Source organism: Aythya marila (assembly GCF_965140915.1).
Source record: "Aythya marila genome assembly, chromosome: 6".
NCBI lineage: Eukaryota > Metazoa > Chordata > Aves > Anseriformes > Anatidae > Aythya > Aythya marila.
The window spans coordinates 12,294,614-12,309,406 of record NC_139047.1 but is presented as its reverse complement, the minus strand read 5'-3'; the positions used below and the strand labels follow the sequence as shown (position 1 = coordinate 12,309,406).

At 45.2% G+C, this 14,793-nt stretch overlaps 1 protein-coding gene across 7 annotated transcripts in view; it reads right to left on the bottom strand.

Moving 5' to 3' along the window:
• Positions 1 to 14,793, bottom strand: part of PLEKHM3 (pleckstrin homology domain containing M3) — a 94,475-nt gene that overhangs the window by 63,312 nt on the left and 16,370 nt on the right. For all 7 annotated transcript variants that reach the window (XR_014317751.1, XM_082763116.1, XM_082763117.1 and 4 more), the window contains one exon: positions 6,292 to 7,227. Coding sequence is in view for 6 of the 7 variants with exons in the window: in XM_082763116.1 (XP_082619242.1) it covers positions 6,292 to 7,227 (936 nt within the window). In the remaining variant the exon portion in view is untranslated. The remainder of the gene's footprint in view (positions 1 to 6,291; positions 7,228 to 14,793) is intronic.

Genomic DNA, 14,793 nt, shown 5'->3' with positions numbered 1-14,793 from the left:
GGGGGCAGTGGAATTAATACTTAGCACCCACAAGCCTGGAGGAAACAAGGCACAGCCAAGAAGAAACACAGAGCTTATGCTAAGAGTAGGTAAATGCTCACGTACAAAAGAACTGAGCTCGTTCTCCTAGCACTATGGGTAACAGTAAAATAAAAACCCAGATATTTTATGTTGGAAACAAACAAACACCAACAACAACTTGCTGAAAACCTGCAGAGTTGTTCACAGACAGATTAGATTTATAGGGTCACCTACCCCAATACTTGGAGCACCCCTTAAACTTGCCAGGACAAATACACATGTTTATCAGCCAAACCCCTGTTCCAGCTTTTCTGCCTGCAGGGCTGAGGCAAAGAAGTTAGTACAACACCAGTAGAGGACTGCAAAGTGCATGTAAGGGTGCAGGACCAGCACTGAACTGGCCAGGTACTCATCTAAACTGTCCTTGTAGGCAGCACCAGGCCAACTTCAAGCCAAGGTGCCAGGAAGGAGGTGAAGGACCTAACTGCTACAGGCTGAGACAAAAGCTAAATGTTTTCACTGCCATTTCCCCACAGGCAAGCCATTTTAAAACTGGACTGAAGAGCTCACTTACCTTACCTCTGAAAATTAAATGGCTTCTGTGATCATAACTGATCAACAATAAGAGATCTAATCAACTCAAGCAAGAGACACCATGCAACGTCTTCTGATCCCTGCCCAAATGAGCTGTCACATGATCAAAGACACCGTGGACCAACAACTTCATGTTTTGAAACACAAAGGGTCCACTGTAAATGAGGTACTCCCTGCTACACAAATTCAAGTCACCCTTGCCTAGAAACATTCTTCCCACCCCTCCTAACAAGTCAGTGGCCTTGTTTAGACAGTGTATTTTCCAAACACTACTTTAGCCATAGACAAGGGTTTCTTTTTGCTCAGCTGGTTTTGGCGTAACTATGAAGAAAATCAGAGTTTAGAAAACACCACTGTTAGCAGTTGAAGTCTTACTTCTGAATCAATAGAAACAGGTCCTGGAAGTGACATAGAAGACCGGAAGACTGTGGTCTAAACTAAAGCTATTTAAATAATAAAACCTTTACAATACAAAACACATTCTTAGGGGACATTACAAAGTCTCAAGGCAAAGAACAGCTGAAGACTTGGAACAAAGAGATCAACTGAAATGAAAACAAGCACAATGTACTTGCAGCACTTGGAAAGCACAATCCTAAAAGCCCTGGACAGGTGAGGACAATTGTTATTTGGAACTAAACCAGTGCAAAGAGTGCTGACAGCTTTCCAAAGGACCTTCTGGTATTTTATTATTGTGCTATGTTTGCTAAGATTTGTCCCCTACTATTTCTAATCTAGCAACTTGCTGCTATCTAATAGGTGCTGTGTGTGATGATGGTTCACAAGGCATCTGCTAAATTCAAGAAAGAAGCACCCTTACTTTTCAACTACTTTTTTTTCTGGGGGAAGTTGAACTAAGCCAACACTGCATCTGGCTATTTTTTTTAATCACACTTGCTGGCTTGCAAACTACTAAGAAAATACTTTCTTTGTATTAAGAAAAACAAAACCAAAAAAAGTTTAATTTTACCCTACTAGGAGCTGGTTTTAGACCACAGGAGTGAGCAAGAGTAGACACTGCACGATCTGGCATGATAATGTTATGTTGCACTGAGCTCTCCCCATCTACTCACAGGATCACAGCACTAGAGGCAGAGCGACTCCTTGAAAGCCAACAGCTTTCCACCTGCTGCTCAGTCTGACGGGGCTGCAAGCTCAGGAAATAGCCCATTTACTAACCTTGGCTTCTCTGCTCCTGGTATTCAGTTCAGCCAGCCAAGTCAGTGGTGCCATAATAGCAGTATTTATCCTTTTGGCAAGTGAGGAGACACAGAGAAAGCAGGGAAAAAAAGACAGAAGGCACCCCAGAACAGGAGTGAGGAAAGCCACATAGAGAGACAAAAGAGTGTAGAGCACATTTTGCAGAAGGCAGGACTCCCACATCCATTAGGAAAAGCAACAGGCATTCCTGGCAGACGCAACTGACCACTGAAAAAATGTTTGTTTGTTTTAATAAAGAACAGAGAGGGAAAAAATAAAAGGTGAAAAAGAGGAGAGACGTTAAAAGAACAGGAGCTATGCAAAACAAACAAACAAACAAACAAACAGGAGGCAGGGAGAGATGCTGTTTGTCTTCCTCATCTATAGAAAAGTGAAGGCACAACCCAAGGGAGAAGCAATAGCACAGGCTGCTGGGGAAGTCTGCTCCTGACAGACCTTCAGAGAAGTTCCTCTGGGACTGACAGCTGCCCTTCCCTGGGAGCCTGTAGGTAGCCCAACAGGGAGACAGCTGCCACTGAGTGCCTGCCACCTCTGCCTGCAAGATGCTGCACCTGCCAAACACATGTTTTGATGGAATCTCACCCCAAATTTGTAATGTGAAGTTTGGGGATTTCTCTTGAATCCAGTTGAAATAAAGGAATAAAAAGTAAACCCAAACAACAGATCATCCTAACAAGATGTGTCTCATTGGCTACATTACTAAAAACTGAATCATAAAGCCTAATATTTACAAACTTGAACGTAGAACCAACTTTGACTTCATGCCCATTTGAGGACATGAGTTAGGTGCCTCTAAAGTCTCACCTGAGCACATCAGTGTTCACAAATGTCCCTGTTGCTCAGAACCCCTAACACTTCCCGCAGGAACACTGGTAATATTCCACACAACAGCCTCAAAGCAAGATCAAGCCTGCAGTTTTGTGAACATATGAAGTACAGAGGGGGCTGCCATTCTGGTGCCAGCAGTTTCTATCTAACTTAACTTTCCAAAATGTATTGCTGTTCAATGCCAAAAATATAAACAATCGCAGCAAAGGTAAAAGGGCCTATAAAAACATGTCTCAAGGTCTCACCGCTGTTAATCAGTAGCCTGGTAGTTCATTTTCTGAGATTATGAGGAATAATGTCCTGCCTTCCACAGTTAAGAGAAAATTAAAATATACAGAAAGGCTTTTGTATCTGCTGACCAAGCAAAAGACAACTTTTTCTCAGGCTACCCCGCTGACTCGTGTATCAACAGTTTGTCCCCCTGCCCCATGACTACATCTGACACCACCGCCCTGGCTTATATCACGAGTTGAAAAGTGCTAGTCAGACTCCAAGATAAACTTGTCAATAGTGAGGTGCAGACATTCTTCCCTACCTGCTTGTGAGTGTCAGCTGTTTGTCTGGGAGCAGTCCCTTGAAAAGGTTTTACTAAAGGAGAAAGGGAAAGGGGGATGCAGAGGGCAATTCAAACAGAAAAGAGAAAAAAAAAAAACGCAGAGGGGAACCCCACAAAAACCGCAAAGAGGAGAGAAGAAAAAAGAAAAAAACAACACCCTGTCCCCATCAGGTCCTCCCAACAACCTTCTTTATCAGAGGTTCATTGTCAATCAATTAGCCAAGGCAGCAGGGGTCTGTAGGAAGGGGGGTAGCTTGAGAGACAATGGTCTGCCCTGTTGTATTACTATTTAATCACTTTTCCTAAATAAATAAAGCAGCCCTGAGGCGCTGTCATGTCAAGGGAATTTATAACAAAAAACCCTTCATTTTTCATTGGTCATTACTTTTCCTTCCCTCCCACCCCTGCAGGACTAGAGAGGGTTATTACTGTAGCCTTAAGTTCCATCTTTGTGTTGCTTGCCTTTGATTCCCACTCGGACCTTGCCACTTTCTGGCACTAATTTGTCAGGCCGAACAAAGGAGGGATTTGTACCTCCTGTAAGGTCTCAATTAGGAAAGGCTTCTGCTGTATTATGTGCCATTGGGACAGGACACAAAGACGGTAATTACAGGAATTTGCACTAAATGGCTGAAGAATTCACAGCAAAACTTTTCTTCCTCCCCCCTCCTCATCCTTTTCCAAGCTTACCCCTCCCAGTAGCCCTGGGGAAAACTGCTCTCAATGCCTGCAAGATGTAATTACCAACAGCAGGCCCCTTAGGTTAAACAGCAGCCCACGCAGGGGAACAGCACAAACTGCCTGCAGGGAGCAAGGTACAAGCACAGAGCCTCAGCTTGCTGGTGTGCCTCCAACGTCTCCTCAGCACTAGCTTTTCTGAACCAGACAAGATTTCCCAGTTTCTCCCAGTTATAATTACAAGTATTCATTTCTTTGTGCTGTGGTAACAGCTAGAAGTTCCAGCTGACTCTTAAAGACCAACTCGGAGGGTCTCTAGGCACACAGCGAAGGCGTGCTCCCAAAATGCTGTGTATCCCGAGCCTCTGGTACAGGTAGTCCCACTGGTGTGCTTCTCACAGACTCATCACAATTTATATTTTTCTGAACAAGCACTTTTGTTCAGTTCTGCAGACTAAAAGGAGCCCACACAAGCATTGGGAATGCCTAATGTAAGTCAGGAAAAGACTCCATGCAACCCTGGCCAGTCAGAGCACTTTATTTTTGTGGGGAACTCAAGTGTTCCATATTTGGGAGAGAAAATCCACTCTTTCCTACAGAAAAGTCTCCTCCTCTACCATATAAAGCAACACTAAAACCTATTTCACATTATAAACACAAACTGTGTTGTCATCCTGGGACCTGATCCCGTTGGAAATCATCCCTGGATCATTGGAAATGCCCATCTGAAACCCTCCTGAGCCTAAGTCAGAAGATGAAACAAAATGACAAAATCTTCCTCTACTGAGCTTTGAATGAACAGAAATGAGAAGAAAGGGGTAAAGTTTGAATATAATCTCGGAGACTGTCTTAAAAAGGAGCTGTTAATTCTGCAGTCTTCTTGGCTTTCACAAGGCCTGTCTGTTGGGTAATACAACAGGTTGGATCCATCTCAGGGATGCTTATTTGTCCCAGAGTTTCCCTGCAGCTTTCATTCTCACAACTGTCTCTAAGGGTAAAACATCTCTGTTGTCTCTGTTTTAGAGGTAGTAGATTTTTTTTTAAGCTCTTAGGTACCCAGTGGAGTTCAGTTATTGTAGTACCTGGGCACCTTTAGTTTCAGCAGGAGTTTGGCACATAGAACAAGGAAAACAAGACATGAAGTCAGAGAGAGAGTTTGTAGCCAAGAACAGAATTAAATTCAGACAGAAGCCCCAAAGACATGACCAAACGGGTAACTGCAGTGAGGCCTATCTTCACCATGCTCCTGCTACCAAAGAAGTAGCATACACTGTGGAGTGCTGAGCAGGAGGCACATATGCAGGTGACCACTATGGAGCTGCAAAACCAGATACACCCATAGCCAGCTCTGAGGGCAGCTCCATGTTTCTGGGCCTCAGGTCTCCCTTGGCAGGGATTCAGGCCAGCCAGCTGGCCCTGGGCCTGAACAGCCCCCCACCCAGAGTCATGTGTGGTTCCAGAGCAACAGGAGACCCCCACATCAGACAACTCCCCATCCTGGGGCAAACGCAGCACCTTAGCAGCTTCCCTAACAAAAGAGGAAAACCCTCCTGAAAAGCTGTTTTCTGATGCAGCTGGCAGTTTTAAGTGAGTATAACTAAACTTAGTCACAGAGCTCAATTTTGGCACAAGGCTCTCAAATTTGTTCCGCAAAGGTGCCTTTACTAAAGTAAAAGGACAATGAACTGCATTCACATGAGTTCCCTCTCTTTCCCTTTCACTCCCAAACAGGATAAAATCATGCTCTTGCCTAGGACTAGAGTCAGCATTCAGATGATCTGAGATTTACAATTAAATGAAGAGGCTTAAGGTCATGTTTTCAACTTTGCTTCAGGAGAAGAATGGAGCAGGTAAGTTCATGCCTGAACCTCAGAGTATGTGTCTATAGAATGTGTCGCTAAAATATATGGTATGTCAGGGAAAGCACAAGCATTGCTTGGAGAAGTGTCCCCAAAAGGTTCAGAACTGAAATGGAGTTCCAAAAACAAATCGAAGGAGACACAATACTAAAAAGAAACACAACTGCTTGATGTTGGACACGTGTTCTATCCAGAATTCAGACCCCTTTAATTCTGGACCACCTTTCCAGACTCCTGAAGCAAGAAAACAGCTCAACTGCCCTGTAAAGAAGCCCTGGCCCACCTATGTATGTCATGCGTGCATGGTCTAACACTTCAGAACTCATCAAATGCTGGTGAATCCCTGTGTATCTTAGAGGTTTTTCTCCACATTTTAGAGAGCAAAGAAACGCTAACGCACCAAAGTGTCTATGGCTGCAGTAAGAGGCAGGAGCAGCTGTATGCTGCTAAAACAAATATAAGCTCTATCAATTGACTTTTTTTTTCCCCCTGCAGAAGGTGAGTGGGTGCAGATGCTGCAGTCTGGTTGCTTACCTGCACACTTGAAGCTCTGAACTGTGAGCCCTCTCTCTAGAGACAGCGTAGTCAGGATGCTCAGGAAGCTGGTGGTCACAGACTGGCGTTTACTCTTTCTAAAGTCATTTCCAAAGGGCCGACCTCCAGGTTTGTTCCGAAGCGTGACCTGCAGGTTCTGACCTAAACTTCTAGTGGCATTGGCTGCTGCTTTCAGTGCCTCCATCCACTCCAAGGCCCTCTGACGGGTCTCTGCTCGCAGGCGGAGGACATCTTGAGGAAAAATGACCTGAAAGCAAGAGTCACAGCCATCCTGAGTATCCGTCTGGACCGATAGGCACACATCGATATTGTAGCTCAGCAGAGGATCTTCATCAAGCCTACCCGGTTGGAATGCCATGAGATAAGACCTGTTCAAGACAAAAGTAAATGCCTTCCAGTTATTCTGGATGGTTAACCTGTAAAGAGTCCCTGATTTGAGAACATTTTGGTACTCTTTATTATTTTCAGTCAAATTCATGGACAGCAAAAGTTCCATGGGCTTCTCTACCAATCCATTTGTTTGAGGAAGGTCACTGCTATTGTCAGGCTTTGGCACATTCTCCAGTTTCTCCTGCTGTCTTGTGAAAGTAGACACAGAAGCACGCACCGCTTCCCAGAGTTTCCGTCCCCAGTCTAAAGCCTCCCATGGGGACTCTGCCTTCAGCTGTAGCTGAGAGCTGTCTGACAGGGCAGCGTCCACCACTTTGGCTTCAATGCTGCCAGTAACAGTGACCCTTTGAAAATGCATGAGCGGATACATGGTGGGAAAAGTCTGGTTGCCACTGCTGTCCAGGCAATACAGGTACAGCTTGTACGGGGAGAGCTCAGCATAGCAGGTTTGCCAGTAGCTGTCATTGTTTCTTCTAATTTCTAAGTATCCCTTCTTCAGAATATTTGGAAATGTTGTCTTGTGTTCTGGAGGAAACAAAAACAGAACGTTACCATTAATTCTTTCATTTCACTTTGCTCAGTCGTTCTGGCTTACACATCTCTCCTGTTACGAACATATTCTGAGACTAAGATCGTGGAAATAGCCTTAACTCAGCCGCCTGTAATTATCAAACACAAGCACTGACTACCGAAAATACAGCATTTCATTCCCCAGAGATGCTAAAACGCTTTACAGAAAGGGGATGGGGAAACAGTGACAGACACCAAGTAATTTTCCATGTCCGGCAGGGGGCAGCCCCGGCCTCACCTCATGGCCTTGCCGGGCACTCCACACCCAGCCAAACGCCAGAGACGGCCATGGGCAGTGATTTTTTGGGGGCTTTTTGGCGTGACCTGGGACCAGGATGTTTTGTGTTGCTCTTTTTACCAGAAAGGAGTTATGTTGGTTTATGAGAATCAGGCTTGGGGCAAGCAGTTGGGACCAAAACTGAAAAATAATAGGCTGTCCAGTCTCAAAGCCACATATATAACTGTCTTGGCACTGCTGATGTTTGGATCGGACCCTTTCAAATATCCTGGCCCAAGGCAAAGTCAAGGGGAGCTTGCTTTATCCTGAGAAAACCAGCCAGCGTGGGCACCAAAGGAATACAAATTTAGGAGTTATCTAAAGCACTGCTGAGTTTTAAAACAGGTTTCAGTGCAAAATTTGTTCCAATCTGACACACCCTGCTTCAGCCACTGTCAACACTTGTGAGCATTGTTACTTGATGGTCTATGCAAGTTTTGTTGGTTCCTGTACAAATTCAGCAGAGTTCACTGTTACATTCTAATGCCAACATTTGGCATCCTGAAGCAACCCAGGGAACAAACTCTTGCTCTATTTGACTTGTACTTCACCTTTCCAGTAACAGAGACCTGTGAAGGGTCTTGGCTTTCAGTGGCAGAATTAAGAGACAAGTGATGAGGTTTCTGCCTCTGGTTGCCCATCTCCCTTGGAGGTTTCTGTTCCCAAAGCAGGAGCAAGGAAACCACTTGGGAACAGCTCTTCATCTGCTGCCTGGCACAATTAGGCCAAAAAAATACCCAGCATCAATTGACCTTAATGCAAAGTGTTAGGAACCACAGTGAGAAGGAGCTCCTTCACTAGCAGTTTGTACCCTCAGGCTGTGAGCTTTCAAAGAGTGATGGGGCAGGCAGCTGGAGGCAGAAAAAATTTTCAACATCTCAGCTTAACCACTTACCACTCAAGTTAACAGCCCACACTCCAACAAGTTTTAAACGTGATCACCTGAGAGTATGCCTAGTATGTCTTCAATGCAGAGCTCAGACAGCAGAAGCACCTGGGTTTGACAGAGGCCAAGATAATCCTGTATATAAAGTACTGCGTCCCCACTGTTCTGGGCTTCCCAGGATGGCTGGCAAAAAAAGTTCTCAGTAAAGACCAACTTTAAATGTTTATAAGGATTCAGTAAAAAAGCTTCAACCTTAATGAACATCCATGAGACTTAATTGGCTTAATATACTTAATGTGAGTATGCAAACCTAAGACAGTTAAAAATGAGGGAAGGATGCTACCTCCTATCTACACTAACAAAATAGGACACGCTTAGGTTTTGCTTTGCCAGCTCAGCCTCAGCTTCCCCACGTAACCCACATACTCTGAATGGAGATGGCATTTAACACCGTGTTCAAAGCACTCTATACTTTACCTAGAAAGATTTTCTGCATATATGACAAAAGTCATAACAATTTTAAAAAAATCATTACTTTGGCACTGTCTGAAATGGTAGAAAACAATATAACTGTATCTTGCAGACATATGCTACTGGAGAATATTTCAGTTATATATGAAAACTGAAAACCCAATCTAAAACTTAAAACGGTAGAGAAAAAGCACACTTTCATAACCCCAAATGGATACACGCGTGCGCGCACACACACTAAAAGAGAACCAATTTAGTTCACCATACATCTCTGGCCCTGACATTCATTAGTATTTCTGCGCTAACTCAAAAGCCATTAATTTCTCTGAAACCCACACTAATCCCTTTGTAGTGCAGATAATGGGCAGCCATTCTAGAGTCATCTTCCCTTTCTATTAATCCAATCAGGGAGGCAGCGCTTCTGCTTCTGCAGCTCCAACTGCAATCTCTCTCGCTTCCATCAAGTACAGATGACAGTTCAAGCTTCTCCGTAATAAGACAAATCGTAACCTTCCCCCAGCCACCCCTCCTTCATCTGCACACAGGTTTGCTTGTCTTTTGTTGAGTTACAGAAAGGCTATCTCTCCCTGCCTTTCACAGAGGCACTCCCTCTCCCTCCTTCATCCCACTCTTTCCCTCAAGCCCCTGTAAATCAGCTCCACTGGCTCTTGCCCTAACTGAGACAAAATCAGCAGCCAACTTGATTAACATTCAAATGCCTCCTATAGTTAATGTTAGGGCAGTAGATGCTGGCAGAGACAGGCACACACACCCCTTAAAGCCCTCTGCTCCTTTGTCACCTCCATGCGCAGTGTGCTACGTAATACCTTGCTTTTTGGAGAGCAAATGCTACCACCTCTCCATCCACCTTCCAAACAAAAACTGCATTTCTCTTCCTCCCCACGGAGACAGGAAAAGTAAATTGAGGAAGAGTTAAAGAAAAAAAAAAGAAGTGGAAATAATCACAGTAAATTGCTCGTGTCTAAGCCATTTGGAGTTCCAATTTCAAGATAAGAGGGGGAAGGAGGCAGAAGGAAACAAAGAGAGACTCAGCAGCTGAGGACAGGGCAATAGGCTCCTCAGCATCTCTCCTCTCCTTTGGGAACTCCCACCTCATTCCAGCTGGGCACTCTGCGCCACGCACACACCTGCTGCTTTCCGTGTCTGGGAGCCTGAGAGGGAGCCCAAACGTTGTCTCAGCACACCCAGGAGATTTATGTTCCTGAACAACTGACCGTACTTGAGTCTCTGCTGGTAAGGCACGAAAACATGCCCTGCTCTGCACTACTGAAGCATTTCTGATTACAGCAACACCAAGGAAAGGAGTAGAAGCGGAGATGCTCGGTTTCTGAGGGACTTGCCTCTTAGGTGGTACTGCTCTCTGGATTCTCTAATGCTTAGTATGAGATGAGCACAAGTTACAGAGCTTTTGTCAGTGGTCCTCCTCTCAGATTCCCATAGTACTCAGCAGATGCCTTTGTGACCTAAAATGCTCCCTCAGGTCAGTGTGTTGCTGCGCTACAAGCTCCATAGTTTTTAGAGATGGCACTGCCAGACATGGTTGGAGAGTATAACTGCAAAAACCTGTGGAAGTCACCTTAAATACCAAAACACTTTTCTCCAACAATTTCTCAATTCAAACACAGTTTTAGCATGGCAGTCTCAGCCAGAGATACAAGCTAGGAAAGAGGCCTCCTGCAAGTGAAGTTGGCCAGCTCAGCTTACTTGTACTTTTTGTCTACCTCAATTTTGCACATCGTTTCCCACACTCCCTCCTGTAAGCTGCAGCATTTCTCCCCATCAGGAAAACAATTCACTCTTTTCATCTTCCTTAGGCTTAGGGAAAGCAAAACATGCTTTGAAAATGCTGAATTTGGCAACTTCTTAATTTTAGATTTGTGCATTCGATGGTGGGGTTGGCTTAGCTGTTCAGCAAAATATGCTGAATGAAGTGCCTAAAGATATGAATAAAGAACCTAGACAAATTATTATTTATATCTTTCCTTTCAGGTGTGTTATTTTATGTTCTTTTAAACTATATGAAACTACTGAAGTGTACATGATCCCTACTGCCCAGCCAGTCCATCCAAACCTTTTTGTTCCCCAGCAGCAAGTCAAACTCTTGTGAAGTGCTTACTAAGTAGACCACCAGGACCCTGTGCCTCCTGACACAGAGCCTGTGCTGGGGGGCAGTAAAGAAGGTGTTTGGATTCAGTCAAAGGGACAGAAAGGTGCAAGGCCAACCCTGAACAGCTCTGGAACGAACAGAAGTATATATAATGTGCAGAAAGAGATGGTTACCTACCACCAACTAGGAGATGCACGAAGCAGCAGCACTTGCAAAAGAAGTGAGAATATTAAATGAAGATGCATTTGCTGATCTTTGTATAAGTTCACTGAATTCAGCTTCAAAAAGAAGAAAGAAGGGGGATAAAGTGATTGACAAAGCCATGAAAACAGGGTCAGTTCACATTAGGGGAGTTAACTGACACCACTAAAGGAGAAGTTGCTGTAATAGCAACTAACCTGAAAATTCAGTTATGAAAGTCATCGCGACATGACTGGAAGCAATCAGCACTGCCCCAGGAGATGAAAACTCTGTTCATTAGCTTTACGGAGTGCTGTAACTCCAGAGCAAGAATCTCCACAGAACATAACCCTCCCGACCAGCATGGCCTCACAACCAAACTCATTGGTGCTGCTTGCTGCAACCCTCCTGCACTGTGAAGTTCCTGACTGTACGCGAGCCCCTCCCATTGCCTCCCACTGCACTCTCCTCACCATGCCTCTGCGCCCTCGCATGGCCTCCCAGGCAGGGCAGGGGAGCCGGGCACGCTTCCCTCCATCTGACACAGCTGCCCAGCCTGGCCCCCTCTGCCACCGCTCTCTGCCAGCCCCCTGTGGCCCTTCCAGCTCGCAGGGTGCCCATGCCCGAGAGGCCATCAGGTGCAAGCTGAAACAACTGCAGCACACCCCGAGATAGCCGGCGGTGTTAGAGGGGAAGTATTATCTAGCAGATGAGATGAGGTGATACAAATTACACTCCCATGTGAACCCACTCAAAGCACCTCACCTCTCTTTGTCCCTGTAACCCTCCCTATCTTTACTGTGTGGTTTATTTAAGCTGCAACCTCCTGGGAGAAGGGGCTGTCTCTTGCTAGATGCACTGACAGTCCCTGGCACTTATGGACCCAGCTCAGTGGAGGACATCCAACTACTTCCAACTGGCACTGGATTTCAAATAACAATTTTGCCTCCTCAAATCTTGAAAGGCTCCAAACCTCTGCAGTACAGCTAACTATTTCTTGACTACCTTTTAATGCTGAAAATAGATTGGCCACAGGGGGCACCGGCTCTCCAACTGGCTTGATACTTCTGGGATTATTTCCAAGTAGTTTGAGGCTTCCTGCTCTCCAGAGAGGAAGGTGCAGAAGTGTTGTTTCCGCACATCTGCCTCTCAGATGGCAGCACCATTATCTTCTGCACAATACCACACAGCAATAACGTTCTGCCATCCCAGTGGCAATTAGCAGCATATTGGTCTGCCCTGGCTGCGTGACTGCTACTTACCACTGACAAAAGATAGTGCTATACGAGTGGTTTTGCAAAACCACAAATGGCAATTAGACTTCAGAAACCTCCCTGGGAGACCAGTGAGGAGCTAGGCTTTACGCAGAGGGGCAGTGTGAGGGCTCCGCAACTCCACAAGTCACACCTTCAGCATCTCACACTGCTCAGGATCTCTGACCACTTTCGCCTCTGCAGCAGCTCCCTTACCTACCACAAAACCTCACTGTTCCAACTAACTGTCTTTGCAGCTCCTTCCTGAGGAGGTGAAAAGACGTGAAGAGAGGGAAAAAATGGTAAATCAGTCAGCAGAAAGAAACAAGTGAAATCCTGGCCCCAATTGGAGTCGACTTTTGCCTTGTTAACCAGCTCTAGAGCAGTCACCTTTCTCCAACATGCCTCTTTTGCCATGCCACAGTGCTGCAACCAATCCATAGATGCAGCATCCTGGCAAAGCATACTGCTGAAATCAGTGGGGCTGGCTGAATATGGGCACAGCTCCCTGTTGGTGAAAGCTCTGCAGTTCCCTGAGCTCACATGCATGGCAGGCACACCAAGCAGCTACCCAGGAAAAATACTGTAGCACCCACACTCTTAGGAGTGGTTGTGTTTGAATGAAAACATCCACATGACTGTCAAAGATAACTGCTCACACATTGTGTTTTAATGATCTAAGCAAGCTTTCGCAGGATACTACAGAAGCAGTATTCTCCCTTTGTTTGCCAGGCCACATGCCCAGAAACACAAAAGCCTGCCTTGAATTTGCTTACAACTTTCTTCTTTGCTAGCTCCACTTACTGCTTGACACTGGTCTGTAGTACAAACAGCGCTCATTTCTAGTATACTAGCTGTTTTGCCAGCAGGCCTTAGGAGATACAGACCCAAAAGGCACAGCTTCTTTTCAGAGCCTTTTCTTTCACAGCACATGGAAAGGATCCAGATTCATTTTATTTGTATTATGAAAAAGCAAGCAGCAGGAACAGATAAGCTCATAGAAATAAATATACTATGAAGATAAAAAAAATAATTGTGAAGAGCTAATCTATGCAGCAACTCGGCCAGCCTAGAAGGACTGGGAGACCTCTGCAGGCTCTAGAGGAAAGTCCTTTACCATGGTGAGGACTGAAAGGAGTGGCTGGAAATTGCTCTCAGTACCTCATATGCATTGGCTTAATCTGCATTAAAGCCCTGGAAAGGGATACCTCCACAGGCTGAGGCCATTAGGACTCTTTCAACTACTGCGACAGCTTTTAGCCAACCTTAAAATACATTTTTGGTCTCCTGTGGAGAATAATTACCAGTCCTGGATACACATACCTGCAACACCTACTTTCTTGGCTTTGTTTTTCTGTTTTCAGCTCAGCTAGCAGTAGCAGCAAACTATGGCAAGCACTCTAGTAAACACAGAGGGGAGAAATACCACAGCTACCTTCTAAACCCTGCACAGCAGCTGAACAGAACAGGTCAAGGAAACAGACTAAAAGAGTTCATTTTCAGAGCACAGTTCTCCTTCCTCAAAGCAGGTACCACCACCCTCGAACCATCCCATGCAAAAAAGCTCCTGGAGGGCACATAACAAGCACTGACAAATGCCTTGGACTGTTGCAAACACTAGAAAAGGGTGGGCTGAGCATCTTAGAGGTACTGAGTGCTGCTGGGCTACAGGAGGGTCCTGGCAGAAGTTCTTCAGCCACCCTTACTAATCCCTTTCCTGCCCTTGCTCAGTTCACCTCCAAGATCCCAGAACTCTACCCTACTGGGTCTCCTCTATAAAAAAAGCCATTTTGAAGAGACCTGTGCTGCTGACAACTTTGAGCCCAGCAATGTGACTATGCAAGTCACCATGTGTAAGTAGAAGGGGTGTAATTTGCTTCGCCCGGGAAAGAGGTGTGATGCATCAGGGAACACATTCTGCATGCAGAACAGAGCCCCCACTCTACATGAAGCAAAATATCTCCCTTAAACAAAAATAGCAGCAGGTATGCATCCCTTGCACACAAAAGCACCTACCTTCCTTTGGGTTACAGAAACTATGCCCCAACATAACACAATAACCAACAGCTTTGTGTGTGTATACATATGTACTACATATACATTTATATTTTTATCTACAAACATATCCACAAACACCCATTTAAGCACCTGCTTTTCATGCCCCCAAACAGCTGACTTACCTGGAAAACCTAACCTAAAAGCAGCCTACCTGTTCATAACTGGAGTCATTCCACCACTTGTTCCCCCCGCCCCATGCTTTCACAACCCCTTTGGTTTTAGAAATTCCTTTGTTAAGCCATGCCTTTATTTATATTATAAAACCTTT